This window comes from Crocuta crocuta, unplaced genomic scaffold (genome assembly GCF_008692635.1).
Source record: "Crocuta crocuta isolate KB4526 unplaced genomic scaffold, BGI_CrCroc_1.0 scaffold32, whole genome shotgun sequence".
Taxonomy (NCBI): Eukaryota; Metazoa; Chordata; class Mammalia; order Carnivora; family Hyaenidae; genus Crocuta; species Crocuta crocuta.
Window position 1 is genome coordinate 418986 of NW_027529424.1, and position 13258 is coordinate 432243.

General features: G+C 40.5%; 1 protein-coding gene across 2 annotated transcripts in view; it reads left to right on the forward strand.

Annotated features, from left to right (window-relative positions):
• ITGA8 (integrin subunit alpha 8) overlaps positions 1-13258 on the forward strand; it is a 179922-nt gene that overhangs the window by 104382 nt on the left and 62282 nt on the right. For both annotated transcript variants that reach the window (XM_077758434.1, XM_077758435.1), the window contains 6 exons: positions 610-655; positions 2293-2400; positions 9262-9317; positions 9721-9875; positions 11167-11304; positions 11789-11856. In XM_077758434.1, the coding sequence (XP_077614560.1) occupies positions 610-655; positions 2293-2400; positions 9262-9317; positions 9721-9875; positions 11167-11304; positions 11789-11856 (571 nt within the window). The remainder of the gene's footprint in view (positions 1-609; positions 656-2292; positions 2401-9261; positions 9318-9720; positions 9876-11166; positions 11305-11788; positions 11857-13258) is intronic.

Sequence of the window (13258 nt, forward strand, 5' to 3'; positions counted from 1 at the left end):
CTTCAGAAGAATTCCTGGCCTAGAGTAAGTGTTCAACACATGCTGTTTCTTATTATCCATGTTGTTGGTATTAAATATCATGATAGTGACACATCAGTTATTTCATAAACTACTAATCGCTTTGCCAAGAAGATACTCTCCATCCACACCATTCATAAAGAGCAAATGGTTGTGTCAAAGCGACAGTCAAAATGTATCACTTCGTGGGTGATAATACCTGCCTCACAGGGGGAAGCAAGGGGAAACAATGTATGTAACAAGCCTGTACACAGGCACTAAACACCAGGTTTTTCCCTTTCCCTTTCCTTAACACATAGGTCTTAAGTACGGAGGCTGGGAGAAATGGTGTTATGATGCATTTTTAGAGCATTTCGAGAAGGCTGGCCTTCCTAAGTCCAGAAGGGTACTGGTCTCTGTGACCTACTGGGTTACAGTGATGTTCCCGCATCCTTTCCAGAATGTCCTCAGGAAGGTGCAGTTTGCTGCTCGTGTTTGATAGCATCACTCTACAATCAGCATTTGGGGTGCTAAAGACACTACTTATGATTATGGGCTTAGATTGTTTCTATAAAAGTGTATGCGTGTGTTTTGAATTTTTGTCTTTTTTAGATTTAATTGTAGGTGCATTCGGAACGGGAAAAGTAGCCGTTTACAGGTAGGTGCTTTGCAGTATGCAAATGCTCTTCTCGTTGTTTCTTTTTGCCGTTCAGTTTTGCCTTAACGAGTACATCCTAACTATTTTGGAGAACACAGGGATGCTCTTTTTAAAGTTTGGAGGAATTTTTGCTCTCAACTACTTTCTTTTTTTTTAATATTTATTTTTAAGAAAGAGTGAGAGAGAGAGTGTGTGAGCAGGGGAGGGGCAGAGAGAGAGAGAGACACACAGAATCTGAAGCAAGCTCCAGGCTCTGAGCTGTCAGCACAGAGCCCGACATGGGCTCGAACTCACGAACCTGAGCCGAAGTTGGACGTTCAACTGACTGAGCCACCCGGGTGCACCTCATCTCTCTACCTTTTTACGGGCCTTCCTGATGACCAAACTTCCAGCCCTTACTCACATAATGTTAAGAAATGAATCTTAGGAGAACTTATAAAATGATACATTGTGTTTGAATTTTTCTCTTTCCTTTGAAAACATATTGAAATGTGCTCCTAGAGAAGGGCTCCCCATGGGGAAAGGTTAGTGTTTACCTACCTCACAGTCTGATGGCTGGCTGCCAGGTTCCTCCCTCCATCCCCGTCTTTCCTCATAGGTGTTTGCCCCAGTGATTGGCTAACTCGGGGCATGTCTAACTCGGTCTTACTATCTGCTTTTTCAAGGAGCTAACACACTATTAAAAACAAAATTATGTAACAGAGTAGAGGTAAGTAGCGTAGAGGAGTTTAGAAGATCCCCCATGGGGCCCATTGTGATAATCACAAAACTGTTTGAAGTCCTAAATACACACTGTCCCAAGGCATGGCCCACCCACCCCCCTTCTTGTCAGAGGAAAATCTTCCCCGCACGACATCATTTCTTGTTGTTATCTGGAGACTTGGCTCTTAGCTCTCATAAGCTTGGAACCCAGCTTCAAAACATGCATCCCCTTCCCTAATGAGTTCAGCGCCTCTCTGGTTAGCCTCACCTGGGTGGTTGGAATTGCATTTGCTCTGCATAGCTCCCTCTCCTCAAACTTGGCTGTGCATGAGAACCACCTGGAGGGTTTGTTTAACATTCCGGGGACTGGCCCTGACCCCCGGAGGTTTTGATGCACTTCATCTGTGGTGGGGCCTAGGTATATCACCCGTTTGGTGGAGGTCAGGATTGGGAACCACTGCTCTGTGTGAAGTCCAGAATGATCTTGTCAACCCACCCTCAAGAGTTTAGCTGAATCTGCAAAGCTTGCCTAGAACATTATCAATCAAAATAAAAAACCACCAGCCCATAAGATGAGAGAATTTGCAAAACGCAAGTACTCACGGGCAGCAGTGAAGGCAGAATGACGCATCTCCTCAGAGAGGAAGTGAGCAGATCCCAGAGCGGCACTTCACGGCCACAGCCCCAGACACCCCAAGCCCGCTCCATAAACAAAGCAGGTCTGTGGACGCGGTTTTGCTTGATGGGGCCCACTGCATCCTTCCTTTGGCTTCATGAGCTACCGCATGTGTTTAAGGTAATTAGTTAAGTCTGGAGCCCACCTGTTCTGTGGCCAGGCAAATCCTTGGCATGAAGGCTGGGGGCTTTGGCAGTGGCCTCTAGAAGGGGGGTATCGCGCACATGGCTCATGAATACCTCTCGTTTTCTCCCTGCAGAGCAAGGCCGGTCGTGACCGTGGATGCCCAGCTTTTACTGCACCCGATGATTATCAACCTGGAAAATAAAACATGCCAGATTCCAGAGTCCGTGGCACCTGTGGCCTGGTGAGTTCGCGCGGCGCTTCCCAGACTCTGCTGTGGACTCACGCCACCTGGGCATCTGGGGCGATGCAGCCCCTGGGATGGGATGCCGCCTGAGGCTTTGCATTTCTGAAAAGCTCTGGTCAGATGTTGAGGCCGTGGGTCTGCACGCTCAATTGGAGTAACAAGGGGTCAGTCCTTCTGAATGAATGAAGAAAATGTGATGTGTGTGTGTATATATATATGTATATATATATACACATATTACTATATATACAAAATTACAATATAAATAAATAGAATATACTGTATGTATATACACTATTACTATATATACAAAATTACAATACATTACAATATATATAAATAGAATATACTGTATGTATATACACTATTACTATCTACACATATTACTAGATATACAAAATTACAATATATTACTATATATACAATAGAATATATTGTGTGTATATACACTATTACTATATACACTATATTACTAGAAAAATAAAATTACAATATATAAACAATGGAATATTACACAACCATAAAAAAGGATGAGATCTTGCCATTGGAGATGATATGAATGGGTCTAGAGAATAAGTCAGACTGAGAAAGACAAATAGCATATGATTCCACTCATAAATGGAATCTTTTAAAAAATGTACAAAGAAACAAAAAGCAGAGTGAGGACTATAAACCCAGAGAACAACCCGATGGTTGCCAGAGGGGGAGGGGCAGGGGGTGTTGGACAAAATGGGTGAAGGGGAGATGGTGATACAAGCCCCCAGTTATGGAATAAGTCACAGGAATAAAATCAGAGCATAAGGAATGCAGTCAGTGATATGTAAATGGGACACATGGTAGCTATACTTTGTGGTGAGCAGAGCATAATGTAGAACTTGTCAAATCCCTAAGTCATACACCTGAAACTAATGTAACATTGTGTGTCAATTATGCTAAAAAAAAAGGTGTTTGTTTGTTTGTTTTTAAGATAATGATATTCACGGGCACCTGAGTGGCTCAGTCGGTTAAGTGTCCAACTTCAGCTTAGGTCACGATCTCAGCGTTTGTGAGTTCAAGCCTCGCATCGGGCTCTGTGCTGACAGCTCAGAGCCTGGGGCCTGCTTCAGATTCTGTGTCTCCCTCTCTCTCTTTGTTCCTCCCCCACTCATGCTGTGTCTCTCTCTCAAAAATAAATAAAAACATTTAAAAGTTAAAAAAAGATAATGATATTCAGAGCGATTGGAGATACGATGAGGATAGTGGTGGCAATATTTCTCCATGTCGGAGAAGAAAGGTTCCAATACAGAAAGGAGGAAATTTAGATTATTTCTTGTGCTAATCTGGAATGGGAGGCATGAATGCAAAGTCATGTTTTTCAATAGATAGAGATAAAAATAAATACAGATCTAGAAAAATAAAGATCTATGACATGATGCTGATCTTTGTTGTTAACCTATCACATGAAGGCTACTTCCTCAGTCTACAGGCTCACAGTAAGAGGAGAATCATGGGGGAAATTCCCAATGTAACAAATGTGGGTGATCTCCTTTGGATTCTTGGTGTGCTAAAATAAATATTAACTGAACTGAAAATAGGAGAAAATACCTGACTCTTACATTTGTATGGAGACCCCTTTCCATACACATATGTCTTTGTTTTTTTTAATAGTCAGGCTTCAGTGAACCTACTAGGTTTCCTGTGCTAAAAACACATGTCAGTTTTGTGATTTAACACACACAATTCGACAGAAGGTAAACCTTATAAAAATAGCGGTTTTTGTGCTCTAAACTCTATGTGGCTGTGATCTCATTATCAGGAATAGCAATAAAATTATGGTCCTTTTCGGGGGCCATAGGAGAACACGACTTAGATGGCTTCTGGAAGTGTTCCTTCTCAATCCTGCCAGTCATCTGAAGGAACTATAAATGGAATTCAGTTGTAACACAGCTTGGGAACGTGTCACTTTGTTTCTCAGTACAAAGGTCCTCAAGGGTCACAGACAGGTCTGTCTTATTGGGTAATGCCAACGGGGCATAGCCTCTGAAAAATCAACAAATACTTGGAGTGTTTGAGATTTGCCCTAATTTTCCAGAAGGTGTGGTCTGACTCAGACAGTATGTTCAGTTCCTGAGAATTGTCAGATGCACAACAAACCAGTCTTGACCCAGAGAACTTCTTTCCAGCCAGTTTCAGCATGTTGTTGATGGCCCTTTGAACAGGAGTTCATACTGGAGGCAAAGCCATCGTGGGTGGAGGGTGAAGAGTGAGGGGGAGACTTAATAAGTCTTTGAAGAATGTCCTGTGCTGGGCGCTCCTGATTTTGCGAGGCGTACCCTCTCTTTTACCAGTTTTTAAAAGTAGTGGGGAAGTGCCCTGAGCACATTTTTAAAGAGTTTCAAACCATAAAATATTATAATGAAAACCTGATCTGAGAAAGTATGTGAAAGAGCCAGCATCGATCCTTACCCTGGTGTGATTAACTGAAATGATCCGCGGGACCTACTTGGGCGAGAGTGCTAAGACAGTTCCCTAAGAGGCTTTTACTCAACCCATTCACAGCTGAATGGACCCCAGGCTGGATTCTTATAAGTATCCATGTGTGACACACTTTGATATAAAGTGTTGTTATAAACTAGATCATTTTTTTTCTAAGGATTTTTAGTGTTGTGTTGTTTTGTTTTGTTTTAATAGGAGACACGTGTGTGGCTCAGTCAGTTAAGGATCCAGCTCTTGATTTCCTGGCTCAGGTCATGATCTCAGGTTCATAGGTTCGAACCCTGCATCGAGCTCCCCGTGGAGCCTGCTTGGGATTCTTTCTCTCTCCCTCTGCCCCTCCCCTGTTCATGCTAGCATGCACACTCTGTCTCTCTCAAAATAAATAAATAAACTTTAACATTAATTAATTAAACATAAGTATTTTTTTAATAGAGATGGGGTCTGTTTAGTTTTGTTTCTTTTCATGAGCCATTTTCCTTATTGCATTAAATCATATTACAGTAAAATGTAATTTGCTATGTGGGCAAATGCATAGTATATGTCTTTATAGTTGTTTATTTCATTCTATTGCATGCATTCTCTGAAAGACATTTCATTTTCACATGCAAAACTTTGGATTAATGGTGCCTCAAAGTACTAGAAGATGCACGTTAACAGCTGGTTCAGTCTAGAATGTGTTTCTCTGATACTTTGTAAGTTTATTTTAGGAATTTAGGTCAGTATTTCCAAAATAGTTGACAGGCATTTGTTGATTTGCTTTCTTATAGTTTTGTCTGTATTTGATAGACCTTTGTATTCTACATCTGAAAACCATTTAAGTGAACCCTAACTGGGAAATAGTTCTTCATGTCCATCAATGTAAATTTCTTTGTCTTTCAAACAGCTGTGTAGTTTTATAAAGTATCTGCTACTAGTATTTCTAAATTAGAAAAAAAAGACACAATAAATATTAATAGATACCAATCAATTAGAAATATAAAAAGTATTTCATAAAATATTTCATTTGATAAATGTAAAAGACCATCACTATCCTGAGAAAACCTTTTCCAATATGCCTTTATGCAAAATCTGATATTTGCTGTTGCTGAAATTGAATTAAACTGCTTAGGCTGAAAAATGAACTGCTTTGTATTTTTAAATCCTATTTCACATCCACCTTTTTATTTTTTATTCATGCATGGCTATGCTCCCCATTATACCACAGCATCATTATTCCAACTGTATATCGAGTGAGGGCTGGTGTCAAAGGATTTATAACATATTGTCCTCCTTTCTGATATATTAGAAGCACTACATACACCAGTTTCCTTTAGAACTGATGTGATGAGGGATCTGGGTTGATTTAATGTCTTTGTTCCAATCAGAAATATTCAGACTAATGTACCATACTGAGTGTGACCATAAATTCAAGTTTGCAGTTTTAATTCAATAATGACGGTCATAGCTTTCCCTGACAATGCAAGAGTACTTCATAATTAGACCATGAGTGGGCCTAATTTTCTGCTATATAACTCACATAGTAAATATATGTGTATGTTTATGTACAATATATGTTTGGCTAAATTCAGAGTGAATATTTCAACAAAAACACTAATTCGAAATGATATATGCAATTCTATGTTTATTGCAGTATTATTTACAATAGCCAAGATATGGAAGCTACCAAGTGTCCATAGATGAATGGATAAGTAAGATGTGGTGTAGATATACAGTGGGATATTACTCAGCCATAAAAGAATGAGATTCTGCCATCTGCAACAACATGGATGGACCTAGAGAATATAATGCTAAGTGAAATAAGTCAGACAGAGAAACACAAATACCATATGATTTCAGTCATATGTGGAATCTAAAAAACAAAGCAAATGCATAAACAAACAAACAAAAAAACCAGAAACAGACTCATACAGAGAACAAACAGGTGGTTGGCAAGAGGAGGGAGGGGGGAGAGATGGGCAAAATAGATGAAGAGGATTAAGAGGTACAGACTTCCAGTTACAAAATAAATAAGTCACAGCTATGACAGGGACAGCAGAGCAAACAGAGTCAGTAATTTTGTTGTAAGTTTGGTGACAGATGGTAACTACACTTACCATGGTGACCACTGAGTAATGGATAGAGTTGAATAACTGGGTTGTTCACCGGAAACAAATATAACATTGTGTGTCAAGTCAACTACATTTCAATAATAAAACTTTTCTAAATGTTTTATTTATCATAACTTGATGACATTTTTGGATATCTGATAGAAGTACGTCTTTCTTAAAAATTTTAAGTAGGCTCCACACCCAAGGTGGGGCTTGAACTCAGGACCCTGAGATCAAGAGTCTCATGCTCTATGGACTAAACCATCCAGGAGTCCAATAATAAAAATTTTCTTTAAAAGAATGACTATTTTTGTCCACTACCATAAAATTTTGAGGTCTTCCTTTTAGATCAGAACAGGGTGCTTGGAAAGTTTTGATTTGGCAACTCTTTTCTGAGAAAGACATCTACAAACTAGCACATTTAGGTTCAGATGCTGTTACCAATAACTCAGTCAGTTGTAGCAGTTATTTTAAACTTCTGTGAAAAAAGTTATAGTCATCCAGTTAATGATTTGAAGGTAACAGAAAGGCGGAACTAAGATAGAAATATAGAATAACACTGACAGGTAACTGATATAATTCATAACTCAGCTGCTAACATCATCTGTCGATCAAATACCTCCTCACAAAGAAAATCATGTTCACATTCAGTTTCATTTATTACTTTTTCAAAAACTTTAGTGCTTTTGAATTATTCATGTTAAACAAAATACTATCTATAAAATTATTTTAATGTACCTAAGTTGATAATTTCATTATAAGTAGGAATTGATCTTATAAAAGTTCATGCACCTTGTCTCTGATTTTAACACAGAGCCAAGTACTTCCCAAGAAACGCTGGACACAGAAAAAAGTTCAGTGTTGCAAGTCATACCTGCTGCAGAATTTAGAGATATGGTGAACTATTCATCTTTCTTAAATAATTCTAATTGGAGTAGAAGTGGGCTGGAATTTGTGATTTCTCTGGGGAAAGGGTACAAACACTTGTAATAGCAGAGACATCTCAGGAAACTATTGGCTTAATGGCATGTGGCAAATTATTTACCCTGAAGGGAGACATTGACTGAGGTCACAGTAGATAGATGAGTCCCAGATGTGACACATTTTCATTATATTTAACACAGGAAGCTGACGCATAATTAAAGTATGATTGAGGATTATTTACAGCTTTGGGATGCTGTAGAAATATTCAAAATATACTATAGTATTTTATTAATAAAAACATTAAGATTATCATTAAATCATCATTAAGTCGTTTCTTATATTTTTAGTTTCTTAGAAAGGTGAAAAAGCCCCATCTCAAATGCTGGCAGTTAGGGCTTGCCACTGTTCAGGAAGGATGTGAGCACATTCTGCAAAGCCAGGCAGAGGCAGCTGGCCATTTCTCCTTCCCTCTTTGGCCACAGAATAGGTCCAAGTGCCGGTCATCCTACAAACCATGGCAGACATCTCTTTGGAGTTTAGGTCAATTTCCACACAAAACTATACAGTGACTCTTTCACACCTCTACCCTCTTCATTGTCTCTCTGCACCGTATCATTGTGCCTCCCCAGCTTGATAGAAACCATGCCAAGCTCCTTACGTTCTTTCTCTCTCCCTGCCCTCTTGCGGTGTCTCTGCCTCAAATTATACCCACACCCAGCAAGTTACCACCAGGTCCCCATCTCCTCCTAAGCTGAACAGGGATGTGGGTTAATCATCCCATCGTGCTCCGTGGCTCTTAGGATTAACATGATTTTCAAAGCCCTGTTCCCCACAGAGCAACTCACCCAGCCTCCCCTCCTATAGCTTCCCCACCTTGCTCAAATGCACCAACCATACTGAATTTCCTCGTGTTCCTCAAATGGAGTCATGTTCCTGCTCAACTCCAGGCTCTACAAGTGGCTGTCCCCTACCTACACTGCCTAATTCTTCCCTCCCTGGCACCTGGGCGATACTCATTTATACTTGTTGAATAAAAGCAGTGAGTAATTAATGACTTAATCTGTTGATTAAATCAGTTAGCTTGACCTGAGCTGAAGTCGGACACTTAACCAGCTGAGCCACCCAGGCGGCTCAGTTACATGTCTTAATGTCTTAATTATATTAGTGTTATGGTCAACTGGTGAGATATATATATATATTTTTTTTTTACAAATATATGTATATTTAGTTAGGTGTGTGTATGTGTGTGTATACTGAGAAGTATAAAGGAAAAATGATGTATTCATTTGACCTGGTTTGAGATAAAGTAAGATTTCTACTTCAGATTCAAAACTTTATTAACCAATCCATTATTGACTGTTATTTTCCATAGCTTTTCTTTAAAAGTATGTGCATCAGTATCAGGCCAAAGCATTTCAAATACAATAGGTGAGCATCTTTTAATTTTTACACTCCTCTACTATACTAAGTTAACAGTGTTTCTCTGCAGACCCCATAAAGCTTTCAAAGAGCCCTTTTTTAACATTAAGAGGTCTACTGTATATGGAAACCTGTCTATAAATATTACTTGAAAAATTGATGTTAATATTATCTATAAAAACATATCATCATGGGGAGGGTGGGAAATAACTGTGTCCAACCATTACAAAATGAGTTTCATAGCTTGGGGACCATTTCATAAAACCTTTTCAGCTCATGCATTTGTTTTTGATCCCAACTATGAAAACAATGTTTTCTGAATAAGCAAGTTGAAATAGAAATGCATTCGAGCACTGCATTCACCGAATACTTTTCCTTTCCTGATTATATTTGCTCTGTTTCTGTCCCTTAGGCCTGATCGCTGAGGTCCACTTAGATACTCTGAAGCAAAAAGGAGCCATTAAACGCACACTTTTCCTTGACAACAATCAGTCACATCTCATTTTCCCTCTCACCATCCAGCGGCAGAAACCCCTCCATTGCCAGAATTTTGTCGTTTACCTCCGGGTAAGTGATCCAGAATCACCCTTCTGGCCTCCTAACGTTCAGACTCAGATTCCACCCTTTTTTCACTGTTGAACCATTCTTCTGGTCCACATAGATCCACGTCTATTTTCATTTTATAGGAGGAAACTTTATTATAAGGGCCACACGCTCCATTTTTGAGCCTTCCTTCCACTGACCAAACAGCGTGTGGCTATTCATTCCCAAGGCTTCTCTCTGTTTTGTGCACCAGCCTGAAAATAGTACTCACCCAGGTGGTTTTTATTTCTCACTGCCTCCCTCCCAAAACCCCATAAACGTTAAACACAATTTATTTGAATTTTTCTCCCACGTGAGCGTGTTTGGCCAGATGTTATCAATGCACATTTCAGAGCCAAGTCGGGAAACCATTCAGGCATTCAATGCTTTTATTGAAAGTAATTTATAATTCTATTTTTAAACAAATATATATTTGCAGTAACTCCAAGACCTACCGTGGAATTAAAGAGCCAAAATACTTGTAACCCTAATATTCCAGCTTCTTACCAGTCGTGGGGTTATCCTGCTTTCTCATTTTGTCTCTTCCCTTCACGGACTTAGCGAGTAGGTGAGAGAAACCAGTGAGGGCAAAGTTCACAGACACATGCTAGAATGAAAAGCTGGGCACTTTCATTTCATTTCATTTCAAAGATGACCTTGAGTCTCATCATGACTGGGACCGACACGTGTCTGAAGGTGGCGTGCCCTCCCCATGGTCTGAGGTATTCTCTGTGCTCAGGGCCTTTGGGGGTATGACCCTCTCTTCCGGGAGGGGTTCTGTTTCTTTATTCTGAGGGTGCTGAAGGTGTTTTGCAGTTCATGCAAGCTGAAAGAGACCATAAGAGAAGGAAAGAACCAAGACGTTTTCTTCTCCTGATCCCAAGAAGACACCCAAATGCTGCCGACCTCATGAAAAGAAAAATCCCAGTTCACGAAAACTTTCCGTGACATTTATTGCATATATGAGTACGATTGTTTTCCTTTGCGGTTTGACCAATTTGTGTGAGTCGTTGAGATCTGCAGACCCTGAAGATTCCCTCCACAAGCATCCATTTCAATGAAGCCACAACTTTAAATGATTTCATCTATGAGCATATATTAACTAAGCCGGCTACTCTATGCCACCTCAGTCAGCGTGTACCTAGCCCCGTTGCCGTGATAATGACCTCATCGTTCATGGCCACTGGCTGAGGTCACGTGTTGCCTGCCTTTCACAGACTAACATCTTGTAGCTATTTCACCAAGCCTTCCTTGCGTTTGTGATTATTTTCCCTAGGATGAAACTGAATTCCGAGATAAATTATCTCCAATCAACATTAGTTTGAATTACAGTTTGGATGAATCCACCTTTAAAGAAGGCCTGGAAGTGAAACCAGTGTTGAATTACTACAGGGAAAACACCGTCACTGAACAGGTAGGTCCTTGACAGTCTTTGTTGGTTGATTCTCAGTCACGCCCTGGGCTATGCTGCTGTGAACTTAGGACCAAATCCAGCCTCTTTTGTTTTCATACCTGCACACGAACTTGTAACGTTTGGGAAATTTTCCTAACCTATTTCCTGAAACACTGCATCAGTGTGTTTTCAGAAGCCCTTCCCCTTATGCAACCAAGATTTAATTTATTCATAATGTGGCTGTAATGGAAGCAATACAGCCCATGATCCTCAAAATGCTGCCCAAGTACCTTCTTTATGGACTTTGTCGAATGAATGGTGATAAGGGTATTACTAAGTTACATTGGGAGATCACTGCCTCGCTTCGGGTTTTTAGCTGGGCAGAATCCTGCAGAGTGAAACGAAAGCCTTGGTTTAATTTGCGGAATCGTTCATAGTTGTCAGGAAAAAAGGATGTGATTCAGGTTTTCCAAGATTATTCCTGATGCCTGTTTGCACAACACAGGCTCACATCCTGGTGGACTGTGGAGAAGACAACATGTGCATTCCTGACTTGAAGCTGTCAGCTAGAACGTAAGTTTAAATAAATAAACTTGTACGCTTTATCTAATGGAATACAGGTGTTTATTTAAAGCTTCTCTGGAGAAAGTATACACTTCCAACGACTACAAAAAAAAATCCTCTGTGTGAAATTCTTGAGCTTGGCAACATTTTGGCTTAGCCTCTGGTTTGGGTCAGTCCTTTGTCACTGGTGTCAAATGACACAGCCTAAGATTTTGCCTGAGCTGTTTTTTCATCTTTCAGCAAAAGGGGGGGAAAAATGTTTTTGTTCAAAGTAAACTCATCTGGGGTGATTCAAGTTGTATGTACTTGCCTGAGTCCTGTGAGCAAGAGACTCTGGCTGGTTCTGTTTATGCCTTGGCCCAAACCAGTGTGTGCAGCACCCGTGACTCAAAGCATCCTTAAAATTGTCAAATCAATTTTAATTTGCTGAAACGCATATTTTAATGGCACTCTATGGAGTAAAGCAGAAGGCGTCCCCAAATCAAATTAAGAATCAAAGGCTTCCCAGTTGCCTGTAATGAGAGTCACCAGTCTAACGCTGGTAACTACGCAGCATTTTGTTATGGAAAGAAACAAGACTAAGATGTAAAGCACCCTACATTGGGAAAAGCAGATTCATGCTCTTCACCCCCAACACACACCCACCCAAAGCCCATCTCACCGCTAGTGTTTGGAGTCTGCTTGGCACTCTTTCAGAGGTTTTTTTCCCCTCAACATCACAACTGAGCCAGTGTCTAAAGCAATAGCTGTGATTAAGGGTTAAAAGTGGCAAAAGGTGGGGCACCTGGGTGGCTCAGTCGGTTAAGCATCTGACTTCGGCTCAGGTCATGATCTCACATTTCGTGGGTTCGAGTCCCGCGTCGGGCTTTGTGCTGACAGCCAGCTCAGAGACTGGAACCTGGTTCGGATTCTGTGTCTCCCTCTCTCTCCGACCCTCCCCTGCTCACGCTGTCTCTCTCTCTCTCTCTCTCTCTCTGTCTCTCTCAGAAAGAAATAAAACATTAAAAACATTTTTTTAAAAAAGTGGCAAAAGGTATTTCCAAAGGTTGGCTCAGTTTGAGGTTTGGAGAGAATTAGAATACCTCAGAATACCTCAGAATCCTCCATCAGCTATCCGAGATCTTACTTTATCTACCTCTTCCTTCCCTCTTACGGTTCATCCACACCTCCCCCTCTGTTCGTTTCTAAACCGGCTCTGCCTTTCTCCCACTGTTCCTCCTCTCCTGTTGGGAGTTTTCAGTGATGTGCCCTGGCTGCCTTGTTCCGGTTTAGGAACCCATCATCAGATTTCCCGGATTTTCTGGCAGATTAAGTATGTCAGTAGCCTGAAATTGACCCCAGGGGTAAGACTGATGCCACGGGAATCAGCAAATGCTACAAATCCGTACTCTTTTTATTTTTTTCTTTGAGA